This window comes from Narcine bancroftii, chromosome 8, assembly GCF_036971445.1.
Source record: "Narcine bancroftii isolate sNarBan1 chromosome 8, sNarBan1.hap1, whole genome shotgun sequence".
Classification (NCBI taxonomy): domain Eukaryota; kingdom Metazoa; phylum Chordata; class Chondrichthyes; order Torpediniformes; family Narcinidae; genus Narcine; species Narcine bancroftii.
In genome coordinates, this window is record NC_091476.1 from 66,593,190 (window position 1) to 66,607,687 (window position 14,498).

At 51.3% G+C, this 14,498-nt stretch overlaps 2 protein-coding genes across 12 annotated transcripts in view; one reads left to right on the forward strand and one right to left on the reverse strand.

Moving 5' to 3' along the window:
- Positions 1 to 7,282, forward strand: part of LOC138740805 (EGF-containing fibulin-like extracellular matrix protein 2) — a 29,726-nt gene extending 22,444 nt beyond the window's left edge. For all 5 annotated transcript variants that reach the window (XM_069893933.1, XM_069893934.1, XM_069893936.1 and 2 more), the window contains one exon: positions 27 to 7,282. In XM_069893933.1, coding sequence (XP_069750034.1) covers positions 27 to 188 — 162 coding nt within the window. In that variant the 3' untranslated portion in view covers positions 189 to 7,282. The remainder of the gene's footprint in view (positions 1 to 26) is intronic.
- mus81 (MUS81 structure-specific endonuclease subunit) overlaps positions 3,237 to 14,498 on the reverse strand; it is a 36,794-nt gene continuing 25,532 nt past the window's right edge. For all 7 annotated transcript variants that reach the window (XM_069893928.1, XM_069893931.1, XM_069893925.1 and 4 more), the window contains 6 exons: positions 14,302 to 14,418; positions 13,687 to 13,782; positions 13,049 to 13,171; positions 8,831 to 8,934; positions 5,442 to 5,525; positions 3,237 to 4,745 (listed from right to left, as the gene is read on the reverse strand). In XM_069893928.1, the coding sequence (XP_069750029.1) occupies positions 4,679 to 4,745; positions 5,442 to 5,525; positions 8,831 to 8,934; positions 13,049 to 13,171; positions 13,687 to 13,782; positions 14,302 to 14,418 (591 nt within the window). In that variant the 3' untranslated portion in view covers positions 3,237 to 4,678. The remainder of the gene's footprint in view (positions 4,746 to 5,441; positions 5,526 to 8,830; positions 8,935 to 13,048; positions 13,172 to 13,686; positions 13,783 to 14,301; positions 14,419 to 14,498) is intronic.

The following is a 14,498-nucleotide window of genomic DNA, read 5'->3' on the forward strand; positions in this document are numbered from 1 at the left end:
GCTTTCCTCACTCCTTGCCCCTACAGCAAATCAACAACATCAGTGCCATGCTAGTGCTGGTGAAGGAGGTGTCGGGGCCCCGGGAGTTTGTCCTGGATCTGGAGATGGTGACCGTGAGCCCACTGATGTCTCACCGGTCCAGCTCCGTCCTGCGGCTCACCATCCACGTGGGCACCTACCCCTTCTAGACACAGGGCGCGGGACGGCAAGTGGGTTCTGTCACTTACAGATGGTTTGTAAATGCCTTCTGTGTCTCCCATCTGCCTTCATCGCCAACCGTTCAGCACCCCCCATCCCATGAACTGTCGTGGCTGGACCCTTTGGCCCATCAAATTTCTGCTTGCCCACTAATACTGGCCAAACTTGAGTAAACACGAGAGTGCAGAAACAGGCCCGTCGGCCTTTCTAGTCTATTATTGTGGCACCTTGTTCCACGCTCTCCCTTAACTCTTTCCCCCCCCCCCACCCCATTCACCCTTAACCTATGTTCTCTGGTCTGTACCTTGCTTACCCTCAGCAACCAGCACCCTTTCCATATCCCTCCTATCCACCTACTGGACCAGAAGACATCTGAACCAGCTATTCGGCCCATCAAGCCTGCCCTGCCATTTGATCATGAGCTGATCCATTCAGAGCCCCACTGCCCAGCCTTCTCCCCATAAGCTTTGATGCCCTGGCTAATTAGGAACCCATCAACCTCGGCTTAAATACACCCAACGATCTGCTCGGCCTCCACAACCACCTGTGGCAACAAATTTCACACATCTGGCTGAAGAAATCCCTCCACGTCTCTGTTCTAAGCAGACGCACATTGTGCCCTCTTGTCCGTGGGCAAACAACCTTTTTACGCCTACTCTGTCCACGCCTTTCAACAAGATTCTCCCTCCCCCCCCCCCACCCCCCCTGAATTCCAATGAGTACAGGCCAAGAACTGTCAAATGCTCCTCAAATAACCCTTTCATTCCCGGGATCATCTCAGTGAACCTTCTTTGAACTCTCCAATGTCAGCACATCTTTTCTTGAATGAGGAGCCCAAAACCGCTCACAGTGCTCTGAGTGAGGTCTCACCAGTGCCTTAACATCACATCCCCTACTATTGTATTCTATTTTTCTTGAAATTAAACATACCTGTCCAAATTTTTCTTAACTGGCCCGGTGCATAGCTACGTCTTTACAGCGGTCGGGCCTGGACCCGGGTTCAAACCCTGAACTGTCTGTAAGGAGTTTGTATGTTTCTCTCCATGTCTGGGTGGCCCTTTGAAAGGGGTTTGTAAGTTAATGGGTTGTAAATTGGGTGGCATGGGCTGGAATGGCTGATTACTGTGTTGTATGTCTAAATTTTTTTTAAAATTCACTTTGGCTGGCACCTTGTTCCACGCTCTCCCTTAACTCTTTCCCCCCCCCCCCCACCCCATTCACCCTTAACCTATGTTCTCTGGTCTGTACCTTGCTTACCCTCAGTGGGAGTGGGGGGGTGGGGGGGGAAGCCTTCTTGCATTGACTCTGCCTTTGCCCCTCATGAGGCATATCTGAGACCTGGCCCCAATGTCAAAGGTTCCTTGTGTTGTCATGTACTGATCCAAAAAAGTATAATATATTCTGTAAACTTCAACGTTTGTCTGTCATCGGGCAAAGAGTTGCCGTGAGCAAGAGAAGCAAAAGAGGGCCCCTTCAGAGGGTCTGTGGATTCGCCTCCAGCGCTCCCTCGGCCGCACAGACTCCTGTTGGAGCTATCAGCCGCCCAAGCTCCAGGTCCGAACCTCTGACACAGTCAGGAAGCCTTCAGCACCCAGGCCCACCAGGGTGCTTGGGAGAAATAAATTCCATTTCCAGTCACCTATCCCCCTCTCGCTTTCCTCTCAACCTTCTCCCCCCCCAACCCCAAAAAAATAAAACCCCAAGCTCTCCACCACTGCCTGCATCTCTACCCATTCAGTACTGTCACCTCTTGACCCTCTTCTGGGGACGGGTGATGGGAGCCGCTTGTCCCCCACCCTCAAGCAGTGTTCCCTCCCCATCAACGCCAACCCATTTTCCGGCTGCTGCAGTGCCGGGTGGAGGATGGGACATTTGCGTGAGGTGTCCCCCTCCCCCACCTCTCTCTCCCCCACCCCCGCTCTGAGGAAACTGCTAGCCTTTCGCCCCCCCAATCGCCTGCTCGCTCCCCCCGCTCACACTGTTCGTAACAGCTCCATTGAGACTTTCTGCAACAGCCAACATATTGGGGTGAGGGGGGGGGGGGTGGGGTGGTCGACTTTTGACCACAGCAAGTATCTGTGTGGTTCAAGGTCTCGGGAGCTTGGGTGGCCGGGACTGGGTGATGAGTCCATGGCCGGGGCGTCAGGAGCTCGGGGGGTGGGCATTTGGAGGCAAAAATAGGGGATTGACTTTTACACGGGTCATACAAAAAAACCATCCGAATTTTGTGCCAAAATAAAAGCAGGGTTGGACTATTCCACAACATAGACAATTACACAAGTATATACGGTATTTCTCCATGGACCGCCGCCTGCCTCGCTGAGCGGTCTCAACGGGGCCCTACAACTCCCCGCCACACCCCAGGCCATGGCACATTGAAGTCTTCTTTACAGCTCATGTTACAAAAATACTTTTACATCGTCAGTAGGAGTACAGAAGAAACCAAAACTTGACTGCTTCACAGGGAAGGGGGCCCTTGGTGGGGTGGGGTATTGCTGAAAAAAGATTGAAAATAGCTGGTTTAAAGCAGTTGTTTTCAAACTGCCCCCCTAACTCCCATCCCATTTTAAGTATTCCCTCTGCCACCAGTGCTCTATGATTAATAAGGGATTGCTTAAGGTGGGATGTGGGTGGACAGAAAAAGTTTAAAAACCGCTGTTTTATTCGTCCCTCATGGACTCGTCATGTGCATCGTTTCAGAGCTCCCAAAGGAAATGGGCCAATTACCATTTTTCTCAAGCCAAATATTTCAGTAACAATTGGGTCTGGAGCAATGATTCTCAACCTTCCCTTCTTACCCACATCCAACCTTAAGCAACCCCTTACTAATACAGAGCTCCAATGGTAGAGGGAGTACTTAAAGTGGGATGTGAGTCGTGGGGCAATTTGAAAACCACTGGTTTGAAGCATCTTCTGATTTTATCCCGGATTCTGGCATCTGCAGGGATTTAGTTCCCCCTCCCACCCCCACGCTCTGGTCAGTGGGTTGGGAAACTGCTGCTGCAAATGGTTTGCAATTCCAGGCAAGAGGCAGTCAGTCCCTTCACTGAATCTTTGCCTTTATTTTTGTTCGTTTAAAACACCGCATCACTGATTCTGGCCCTGAAAGGCCCAGAGATGTCCCAATACACATTGGACATTGGTTACTGCTACACATGACCTCACACACACACAGCACAACACCACACACGGTGACTGACAACATGACTGGCAGGTTTCATGTACACAAACACTGGACGCACACAGCATGGAAGGGCACTGGGTAAAGGTGTACACACGACGCAGGGAGAACGAGAACAGCCATTGACAGGGGGACCCCACTCTGCACAAAGCCCAGGGAACCCGTCTCACCCTCTCCTCCTCCTCCTGAACATGGCATCGGTCAAACCTGACCTTGTCAGGGGTGGCAGGCTGAGGAGGTGTTGGGTCCATGGGGTGGGTCTGGGAGGGAAGGGGGTCAAGGAGCAGGGCCCTGATTTAGGGTAGCACAGAGGGAGGGAGGATGGGCAGAGGGTGGGTAGATGGTGGAGAGAGGCAGAGGGAAGGATGGAGGGAAGACAGACAAGTGCAAGGAGGGGGATGACGGGGATAGAGGAAGTGAGGATGATGGAGGGAGTGAATGGGGAGGATGGAGAGGCAGAGGGAGGGGTAGAGCGAAAAGCGAACCACTGATGTTGGTGGAAGAGGTACAAAGCAGGCAGGGGCCGGGTGTGTGTGGGTGGGGGCAACTCCCCAGGCCCAGCTCCTATTCCTCCCACCCTCCCCCCCCACCCCTCCCCCCCGTACACCAGACCTGACCCGGGTCCCTGCAGACAGCAATCAAGAATACGTTCATCACCCATGTGGGATCCTGAGCTGTGTCCTGGGGAAGGGAACCAGGGTGGATCACTCAGTCTGCTGTTCACTCCCAGCAGGGGCAAAGCTGGCCAGTTTTCACACACCCCACACACCGACAATACCACCAGCCCACTTCTTGGCGCGAGGGGAGGATTGAAGGAAATGTCAGGGCCCGAAAGATGGTGGAGATTGGGAATCGGTGTGGGAGAGGAAAATGTTTCTGAGAGAGGAGGGGGAGAGCGAAAAGAGAAAAGGAGAGAGAAAAAGAAAGGTGGAAAGGAGGGAGGGTGAAGGGAAGACCAAGGGGGAGAGAGAGAAAGGAGATGGAGGAGATGGAAAGGGGTAGAGTGAGAGACATGAGCGGAGGTTGCTGGGCCAACATCGCCTTTCCCTGACCATTCAGCCCGGGCTGCTGTGTGAGGGCCAACTCAGTGCAGGGAACTTCTGCCCGTTGATGGCAATGCAGAATCGAAATGTGTCAGTCTTCTGTTAAATCTGCTCCATGTCCAACACTTCATTGATTTATATATATTTTTAAAATGGCTCCATCCACTGAGGGGTAAGCCTGGTCTAAAAAAATCCTTGCCCGAGGCGGGACTGCAGCTCCCTCCAAGGTTCTAGCGATGGACAGCAGTGCTGAAGCTCAGGACAGGGGTCCCTCGGTGCAGTACAGCTGGGACACAGTCTTGCTCAGCGCTGGGCCCAGGTTCCTGGGGAAGATGGACCAGTAGATGGGTGGTTGTCCGTGCCGCCCACTGAGGAGGCTGGTGTGCCCGCTCTTCCCCTAACCTCTTAGCCCCCCTCTTCCCTTAATCCCGTCTCCCTTTGGCCCCCTCTTCTGCTAACCCTGTCTCCCCTTTCCCCTATTTACCCATCCAACCCACCCCACTCTGCCCCTCAACCTTCCACTCCCTTCACCCCTCCTCTCCAATCCCTCTCCCTTCACTCCTTGACACCCCCATTCCTTCCCTCTACCCCTCGAACCCACCACCCAACCCCTGCTCCCCAGCATCTGCCCCTCTCCCACCCCTTTTCTCCCTCTCCCCACCCTTTGCCCCTTGACACTCCTCTCCTAGCCTCTCCCACTGCCCTCTCTCCAGCCCTTTCCCTCCCCTACCCCCTCTCCCCAGCCCATCCCCTATTTCCTACCCCCTGAACCTCCCCAGCCCTACTCCCACTTTCCTCCTCCATCCCCTCACCTCAATTTCTTTCCCCCTAATCCCCTTGCCCCAATTCCTCTCCCCACCCCTACCCTCACTCACTAGCATGTTGCCTCCCCTCCCCAGCATACCTTTTGCTCCCAACCCTCTCCTCTCCCCTACCCTTCTTTAACCCTTCCAACCCCCTCCCTTCCCTTCCAACCCTCTCCCCTACCTCAGCCCCTCTCCCCGCCTCCTCACACTTACCGCTGGGTGTTACCGCACTTGATGTTGGACAGCAGCTTCTCCCGTCCCACCACTGTCGGACACTCCTCATAGGCCTTCATCAGGCTGCCAATCAGAAGCAGAGGTCACAGCTTGCATGTCCAGCCAGCCAATCAGAATCCAACGGGCGAACAGGGACAAGGGGAGAGCTGGTGGGATATGGTTGCTATCCATGGGGAGGAAGGGGCTGCCCATGGTCCTCCATCTTCCCCACTGTGCTCAAGGTCCCAGCATCTGCAGTGAATAGGACGGGGAGGAGTAGAGCCCGGCCATTCGGCCCATCGAGCCTACTCCTCCGCTCGGCCATTTGAATTGTGGCTGAGATATTTTTCCCACTTTCACCCTCGTCGGTCTCCATTGGCCCCACAGATTCACTGCCCCCTGATTGGAGAAACTTCCCTTCCCCGTTGTTAAGATGGCACTCTTTTGATCTGAGGCCAGACCCTCTAGTCCCACACTCTCCCCACCACTGTTCCCCGGAAACACTCAGCAATTGGGCACGCCATGCCGACTGCTGAAGGTTCATAGGAGCTGGGTGCTGGAAGAAATAAGCGGGCCGAAGCGAAGAGTCCTTGTGCAATACGGCCCGAAGGTAAACCTGCAGGTTGAGTCGGTGGTGAATGTGACGCTGGCGTTTGTGTCAAGAATAGAATGCAAGGGCAGGGATGTGATGTTGATGCTTTATAAGGCACTGGTGAGATTTCACTTGGAGTTCAGGGTACTCACTTATGAAAAAAAATTGTAGATGTCGGAGAGGGTTCAGAGGTTACAGTGCCAGCAATCGGGACTAGGGTTCGAATCCCGCGCTGTCCATAAGGAGTTTGTACATTCTCCCCGTGTCTGCGCGGGTTTTTCCACCGTTCGAACTGTACCGGGGGTTGTAGTTTAATTGGGCAGCACGAGTTCATAGGGCCAAATGGCCTGCTACCATGCTTTTAAAAAAAGAGGTTTACAAGGATGATTCCAGAAATGAAAGGGTCATACGAGGAATGTTTGGCCTGCACTCGCTAGAGTTTGGGAGAATGAGGTGATCTCATTGAAACATTTTGAATGTTGAAAGGCGTGTACAGAGTAAATGTAGATAGGTTGTTCCGCATAGGACAAGAGGGGACAACGTCAGAATTGAACGGTGTACGCTTACAACAGGAATTTCTTCAGCTAGAGGGATTTGCTGTCACAGGTGGTTGTGGAGGCCGGATCATTGGGTGTATTTAAGGCAGAGATTCTCTCGATAAGAGTAAAACAGCATGAGAGCGTGATCAAAATGATCAGACAAAAATTGGGATTTGATTCTTAAATTAGTTAACACTTTCTCACTATGTGCTCAATATTGTCTTATGCAGTTCAAGGTTGTACATTGGACTTCCATGTCTAAAGACAAATTATCCATATATTTCCTCATCTAAATCCCCGATATGACAGAGGTAACGATGAGGAAGCAACCTTGATACACATGTTCTGGTCTTGTCGAGCTCTTTGATCTTATCAGAGGGAGATTTTTCATGTTTCATCAATAATATTACATGTTAATCTCGAACCTAATCCTTTAACGGCTTTGTTTGGTGGTAGATGATATTAATGAGCTATTTTCTTCATCTGATCGTCAAGTTGTACTATTTACAACAACTCTAAGGCACGCAGAGATCCTACTGAGATGGAAAGATGCTGTTCCAGCCACTAGTACTCAGTGGTAATGTCACGTTAGGTCTTGCCTTAATTTAGAAATGATCAGGTGTTCCATGTTGTATGCTAACGCTAATTTTCATAAAATTTGGGATCATTTTATGGACTGTTCATGTGCTCATTAAATCTGTTTGTCTTGATCATTGAATCTATTTATTTATGTTCAGGTGGTCCTTAACTTATGTCCATAATGGGGACTGAAGGTTTGGTTGTAGCTCAGGATTGGTCGAAAGTTGGGGAATGGGGACCTCGGGCTCCCGTCAGCATCAGGGGTAATAGAGTTGGGGGGCTCACCAAGGAGGAATCAGGGGATCATGGGGTAACCAGGGGGGCAAGGGTATATGGTTCTTTCAAAGCAAAATTATGTACAGTAGTTTTAATAAAGTTTTTTTTAAATTTTGGTCATGTGTGCGGACGGACATAACACATGTAGGTCAGAAGTCGAGGACTACCTGGACGTGGTTTTTCCTTTAGTTAGCAATTTTTTATAGATACAGCAGAACTACACGACCTTAAATTTGACATCAAAACATCCCGGTATGGGGTTATAGAGTTCTTTTCTTTTTTTGTCATTCTGACATTGTATGGCGAAGGGGGTACATAGTTATAGTTTATATTTTTGGAAATGTACTTATCCTTATGGTCTCTATACAATATGTTCTATATGTTCTTTAAAACTCATTGAAAAGGAATTTCTTCGGCTAGAGGGTGGTGAATCTGTGGGATTTGTTGTGGAGGCCTGGTCATTAGGTTTATTTAAGGAAGAGATTATTAGCCAGGGCTTCAAGGTTATGGGGAGAAGGCTGGGGAGTGGGGAAAAATGGATCAGCTCATGATTGAATGGCCTATTTCTGCTCCAGCTAACACCATACCTCAACACAGGAGACCATTCTGCCTTTCCAGTCCATGTCAGCTCCCAATCAGGACGCTCCTGGGTTTGTGTCTCTCTCCCTCTCCCTCCCCAACCCCCCCTCCCACCCCCACAACCACCTCCCTCTATCTCGGCATTAGAGGGGGCTTGAGTTCCAAGGAGGGATGGGATAGGCTAAGGATTTTATTCCCCTGGAGCGAAGGAGGTTTTTAAAACGGGGCTTAGGACACGCTCTTATTCCAAGGGAAGGGGAATCTCAGGCTGTTGGGATTCAGCCTGTGAGTGAAGGGGTTTGGCAGCTCAGGTCCTGGGGGGAGAGGGAGAGGATGTGGAGCTGTGAATGGGGATGAGCTAGCTACCTTTGGGGCACAGCAGGAGGTACAGTGCTTGATCTGGCGGGAGGGGGGTGTGGGGGGGGAGCTGTGAGCGAGGAGAGTTAGCTGTCTTCGGAGGACACAGCAGGAGGTACAGGCTCAATCTTGTGGGGCGGGGGGAAAGGAGAGGGCGGGAATACGGAGCTGAGTCGAGGGGGGAGAAGGGGGTGGGGGGAGTTAGCTGCCTTCTGGGGGACATAGCAGGAGGTACAGGGCCCGATCTGGGGTCCTGTATGGATATGGAGCTGTGAGTGGGGGGGAAGGGGTAGTTAACCATCTTCGAGGGACACAGCAGGAGAGACAGGGTCCGATTTAGGGGGGAGGGGGGGGGAGAGGGAAGGCAGAGCTGTGAGTGGGGAGAACTCACTGCCTTTGGGGGGGGCACAGACAGAGGTACAGGGCCCGATCTCGCTGTTCCCGGCACCGATCAGTGACACACACACCTGGCCACAGAATCGTAATGGCCTAGGATGGCCACGGCTTTCTCACCGCTGATACCGTTGATCTGCATCAGCTGCTTGGCAAACACCTCCTTCACTGTCTGCGCCTGAAAGAGACAGCAGGCACGTCCAAAAAAAAACAACCTGCCTTTGGCTAGCACCTTTAATGAAGCACGAAGGTAGAGGCGCTAGCCTCGCGTTCCAGGTTAAATCCCGCCCTATGGTTGCGGGGGGTGGGGGCGTGTGTGTAAGTGTCTAAATTTAAAGACTTAGACAGGGACTATTAATTTTTTGTTGTCAATTTAGACAAGAACCTGTGTCGTCCAATTACACCCAATTGGCCTACCATCCCTGTTTTCTGGAGGGTTGGAGGAAACTGCAGCACCCGGAGGAACCCCACGCAGGCCACAGGGAGAACACACAAACTCCTTATAGACAGCACTGGTTTCAATCCCGGGATAATGGGCCCATGCTAACCGCCCCCACACTTATTTAAATGGAGGATGGCAGCCAGCTGTCAGTGCAGAGAGGGAACGCAGGAATGTTTGTGCATGAAACTCTGCAGATTGGTTTGCAGGCAATCAAGAAGGCAAAAGGGACATTGTCCTCCATTGCTAAAGGGGATGGATTGTTAGATGCCGGATAAGTGTATTTTCCGGTTGTTTGAGACTTACTCTTACAATGCCTAATTTAATACACCTGCATCAAGAATAAACAGTTTAATAGACAAAGATACTCTACTATACTTTCATCAAACTAACTTCACGTATGAATATATAAATCTTAAAGCAATTTACTTTATTTTCAGTGATAAGTGGGGTACTGCAGGGCTCCGTGCTGGGGCCACAGTTGTTTACAATATATATCAATGACTTAGATGTGGGAATGGATCGCAATATCTCAAAATTTGGAGACGACATGAAGTTGGGTAGCGGGGTTGGCTGTGTTGAGGATGCTCTGAGGGTGCAGAGTGATTTGGACAAGTTAGGCGAGTGGGCCAAGACATGGTAGATGCAATACAATGTGGATAAATGCAAGGTCATCCACTTTGGAGACTAGTGGGCAAGATCAGGGAGCATGGTATTGGAGGTAAGGTGCTGACATGGATAGGAAATTGGTTAAGAAATAGGAAACAAAGGGTTGGGGTAAGCAGGTCTTTTTCAGGAAGGCAGGATGTGACGAGTGGAGTGCCGCAGGGATCGGTATTGGGTCCTCAGTTGTTTGTAATTTATGTAAATGATTTGGATGAGGGGATTATTAATAACATGAGCAAATTTGCAGATGACACTAAACTGGGTGGCGGTGTGGGGTGTGAGGAGGATGTCAGGAAAATGCAGAGGGACTTGGACAGGTTGGGGGAGTGGGCTGCTGAATGGAAGATGACATTCAATGTGAGCAAATGTGAGGTTATCCATTTTGGGGGCAATAAAAGGAAAGCTGAGTATTATTTAAATGGAGAGAAGCTAGGGAGTGGGGAGGTGCAAATGGATCTGGGTGTACTTGTTCACCGGTCACTGAAGGCTAACATGCAGGTTCAGAAAGCTGTGAAGAAGGCAAATGGCATGTTGGCTTTCAGAAAGAGGGGATTGGAGTATAGGAACAGAGACGCCCTTCTGCAGTTGTTACAGGGCCCTAGTGAGACCCCACCTGGAGTATTGCATCCAGTTCTGGTCTCCAATTTTGAGGAAGGACATACTAGCTATAGAGGGTGTGCAGCGCAGATTTACAAGGTTAGTTACAGGGATGGCGGGGTTGACATATGCTGAAAGGCTAGAAAAACTGGACTTGTATCCAATGGAGTTTAGAAGGATGAGGGGGGACATGATTGAGGAATACAAAATTATCAGGGGGATAGACAGGGTGAAGTCGGATTACTTGTTCCCAATGATGGGGGAGACGAGGACTAGAGGGCATAGTTTAAGAATACAGGGTAGGCCCTTTAGGACGGAGATGAGAAAACATTTTTTTACCCAGAGAAGCGTGAATCTGTGGAATACTCTGCCACAGAGGGTGGTAGAGGCAGATTCGCTGATTATGTTCAAAAGAGAGTTAGATAAGACTCTAGTGGGCAAAAGAGTTAAGGGTTATGGGGATAAGGCTGGAAAGGGGTACTGATAGTAGTGATCAGCCATGATCTGTAAAATGGCGGTGCTGGCTCGACGGGCCGAAGGGCCTACCCCAGCTCCTATTGTCTATTGGAGGTAAGAACAGGAAAGAGCATTATTATCTAAATGTTATCTGTTCAGGAAAAGGGGAGATGCAGAGAGACTTGGGTGTCGCTGTGCATCAATTGTTGAAAGTGGACCTGCTGGTGCAGCAGGCAGTGTGGAGGGCGAATGGTATGTTGGCGTTCATAGCGAGAGGATTTGAGTCCAGGAGTAGGGAGTTCCTGCTCCAGCTGTACAGGGCCTTGGTGAGCCCACACCTGGAGTACTGCGTGCAGTTTTGGTCGCCTAATCTGAGGAGGGCCATCCTCACCATGGAGGGGGTGCAGAGAAAGTTCACTAGCCTGATACCAGGGATGGAAGGACTTGCATAACAAGAAAGGTTGAATAGACTAGGCTTGTATTCTCTGGAATTTAGAAGATTGAGAGGGGATCTTATAGAAACAAAAATCTTAAGGGTTTAGACGGATTAGACGCAGGTAGGTTGTTTCCAATGGTGGGAAAAACCAGAACCAGGGGTCACAGTTTAAGGATAAGGGGGAAGTTTTTTAGGACTGAGATGAGGAAAGATTTCTTCTCTCAGAGGGTGGTGGATCTGTGGAATTCTTTGCCACAGGAAGTAGTTGAGGCCAGTTCCTTGTCAATATTCAAGAGTAGGTTAGATTTGGCCCTTGTGGCTAAGGGGATAAGGGGATCAAGGGGTATGGGGAGAAGGCGGGAATCGGATACTGATCAGCCATGATCATGTTGAATGGCGGTGTAGCCTTGAAGGGCCAAATGGCCTCCTCCTACACCTATTTTTCTATTGTTGCTGCATCTGTAGGTTCCTCCCCTCCAGGGAGCTGCCTGAAAGATGGACAATAATGTGGCAACTCGACAGGAACCTGGTCAGACCCCACTTGGAGGACTGTGCTCAGTTCTGGTCACCCCACTGCTGGAAGGATGTGGAAGCCGCGGAAAGGGAGCGGATTAGGGGGCAGGCCCAATGGAAACAGGGAACTCGGCTTGTTCCCCTCGGAGCGGCAGAGGATGAGAGGTGGGTCGACAGAGGTGACAGAGGTATTGATCGTGTGGATCCTCAGGGCTGAAATGGTCGCCATAAGAGGACACGGGTCGGAAGGTGCCGGGAAGAAGGTACAGAGGAGATGTCAGGGTTAAGTATTTTTTTTACACAGAGAGTGAGTGGGTGCGTGGAACGGGCTGTCAGCGATGGTAGTGGAGGCAGGCACAATAGGACCCTTTAAGAAACTCTTGGATGGATACATGGAAAAATAGAGAGCGATGGGAGAGCCTGGTAATTTCTAGGGTAGGGACATGTTCAGCTCAAATTTGTGGGCCGAAGGGCCTGTATTGTGCTGTGGGATTTATATTATAGATAATTAAGCGCCCCCCCCCACCCCCAGGTTACAGATAAGGCCTCTGACCAGGGCGACTCTTACTGAGCAGGGATAAGGAGAGACGTTGAAAGTCACTCCAACGGCGAGCGGCATTGACCAGCTCTTCATCCTGGGTGACGCCATTGTTGTTTCACGCAACTTTATTCAAACAGCTCTGCAATCTGAATATCTGCTCCCTCCTTCACCAAAGGCTTTTGTGTTCAGAGAACTTTTACAATTTTAAACTTATGGAATTTTTAACCTAATATCTTATTCTTATTTATTTAAATTTTTAAAAATTTATTTTCTTTATTTTCTCTTGCCGGTTGCTTGAGGCTGTCAAGGGTTTTAGTGTATTTAAGAGTGGGGGGGTGGGGGTGGGTTCTGCTGAAACTGTACGAGGTCCTGGTGAGGCTGCATCTGGAGTACTGTGTGCAGTTTTGGACTCCTTGCTTGAGGAAGGATGTTGGCTTTGGAGGCAGTTCACGAGGTTGGGGAGAGGTGGTGAGGGGGTTCATTTTCTCCAACTGACCTCAACTTGGCTTGGTTTAAAGGAAAAGGCCCTACACTCTCCCCGGGCGATTCGCACGTAACCAATGGCAGGTTCGTGTGGGAAGATGGGAGTTGCTGGCAGGGACAGGGAAAGGGGAGGGGTCCCTCCCTCCCTCCCGCCCACTCACCCTGTTCTTCATGGCCCCTTCGTTGAAGTCACTGAAGGTGAGCAGCACACAGGTGTTGGTGTCTGACTGCTCCCTGCTGCAGGCCGCTTGTTCCTCCTTCCTGCAGCTCACCAGGGTCTTGTGCTAGAGAGGATGGGACGGGCGCTGTTACTCACTCCTCTTGGCAGCCACGCATCCCCTATTCCCGCCCTCCTGGAGCACCCACCCCTCTGTGCAGCCCCTGAAACCTCCCGCCTCTCATCCCTTGACCTCTCCGCTGTCCGACCCTAGACCCTTGGCGTGACACCAGGCAGGGGCTTGTGGGGCTGAGCTCTAGCTCTTGCCCCACATCACCTGTGTGTGCATGTGCCTGGGTGTCCATGCATTTTTGTACCTGTGTGTGCATGTGTTTTTCGTGTGGACATTTTTGAGTATGGATTTTTGCACTTATGTGTATGCATCTGCATGTTTGTGGATGCGTGTGTTTCTGGGTGTGGGCACGTGCGTTCCTGGGTGCTTCGATTGTTTATATGAGCGCGTGCGTGTGTTTTCCTTGTATCTGTGGGCACACACAGATTATAGCCTCCCCCTGTGCTGGAAGTGTCACATTCCTGGCTGATCGACCCTCTGTAGCCCAAGGTGACAACTGCAACACCTACCAGATACAAATTCTGCAGGTATCTGGTCATGATGGTGAGGTAGGCAGCTGATTCCTTCACATCCTTCGTCCGCTTGACGAAGAATCCATCCACAACCTTGTGGGAACAACGTGCAGAGGACAGGTCAGGACCCACCAACCCAAGATCCAGCAACTGCAGGCCACGGGTTGACACTCTCCGCAAAACAAGAGAGGGGCTGGTAATGCATGCAGGTATGTAGGTGATGGTTGGTTTGAACTCGGGGAGGGAGGGAGGAGGAACACAGGAAGGGTGGGCCCTGCAATCTCAAACCAGCAACAAGCCAGTGGAGGGACTCCGCAGGTCAGGCAACGTCCGTGTGATAAAAGGTCAGTAGAGTGTGAGGGGGCAGGGGAGAGAGAGGGAGTGGGGACAGAGCGGGAGAGAGGGATGGGATGGGGATGGAGGGGGAGAGTTGGGGATGAGGGAGGGGGAGAGAGAGATGGAGGGGATGAGGGAGGGGGAGGGAGATGGAGAAAACTCCCCCTCAATCCCCCTTGGTCTCAACTCTTTCCCCTCCCTCCTCCCCCCCCACCCATCCTCACTGCTTTTCCTTCCCCTTCCCCGCTCTCCTCTCTATTCCTGGAGCGCTGGTACCTGGGTGTTGACGATGGCCTGTTGCAGCGTGCTCTCGGGGAGGCTCAGGTGTTTGACGAAGCTGCAATCCTCGACCAGGTAGATGCGATTCCGCAGGCCACAGCGCTTCATTCGGAACTGCAGAGGCAGGCAGCTGGGTGAGGGCTTGTGTGTGTGTGGTCTGCCTCTACACCTGCGTGTGCATGTGTGCGTCTATG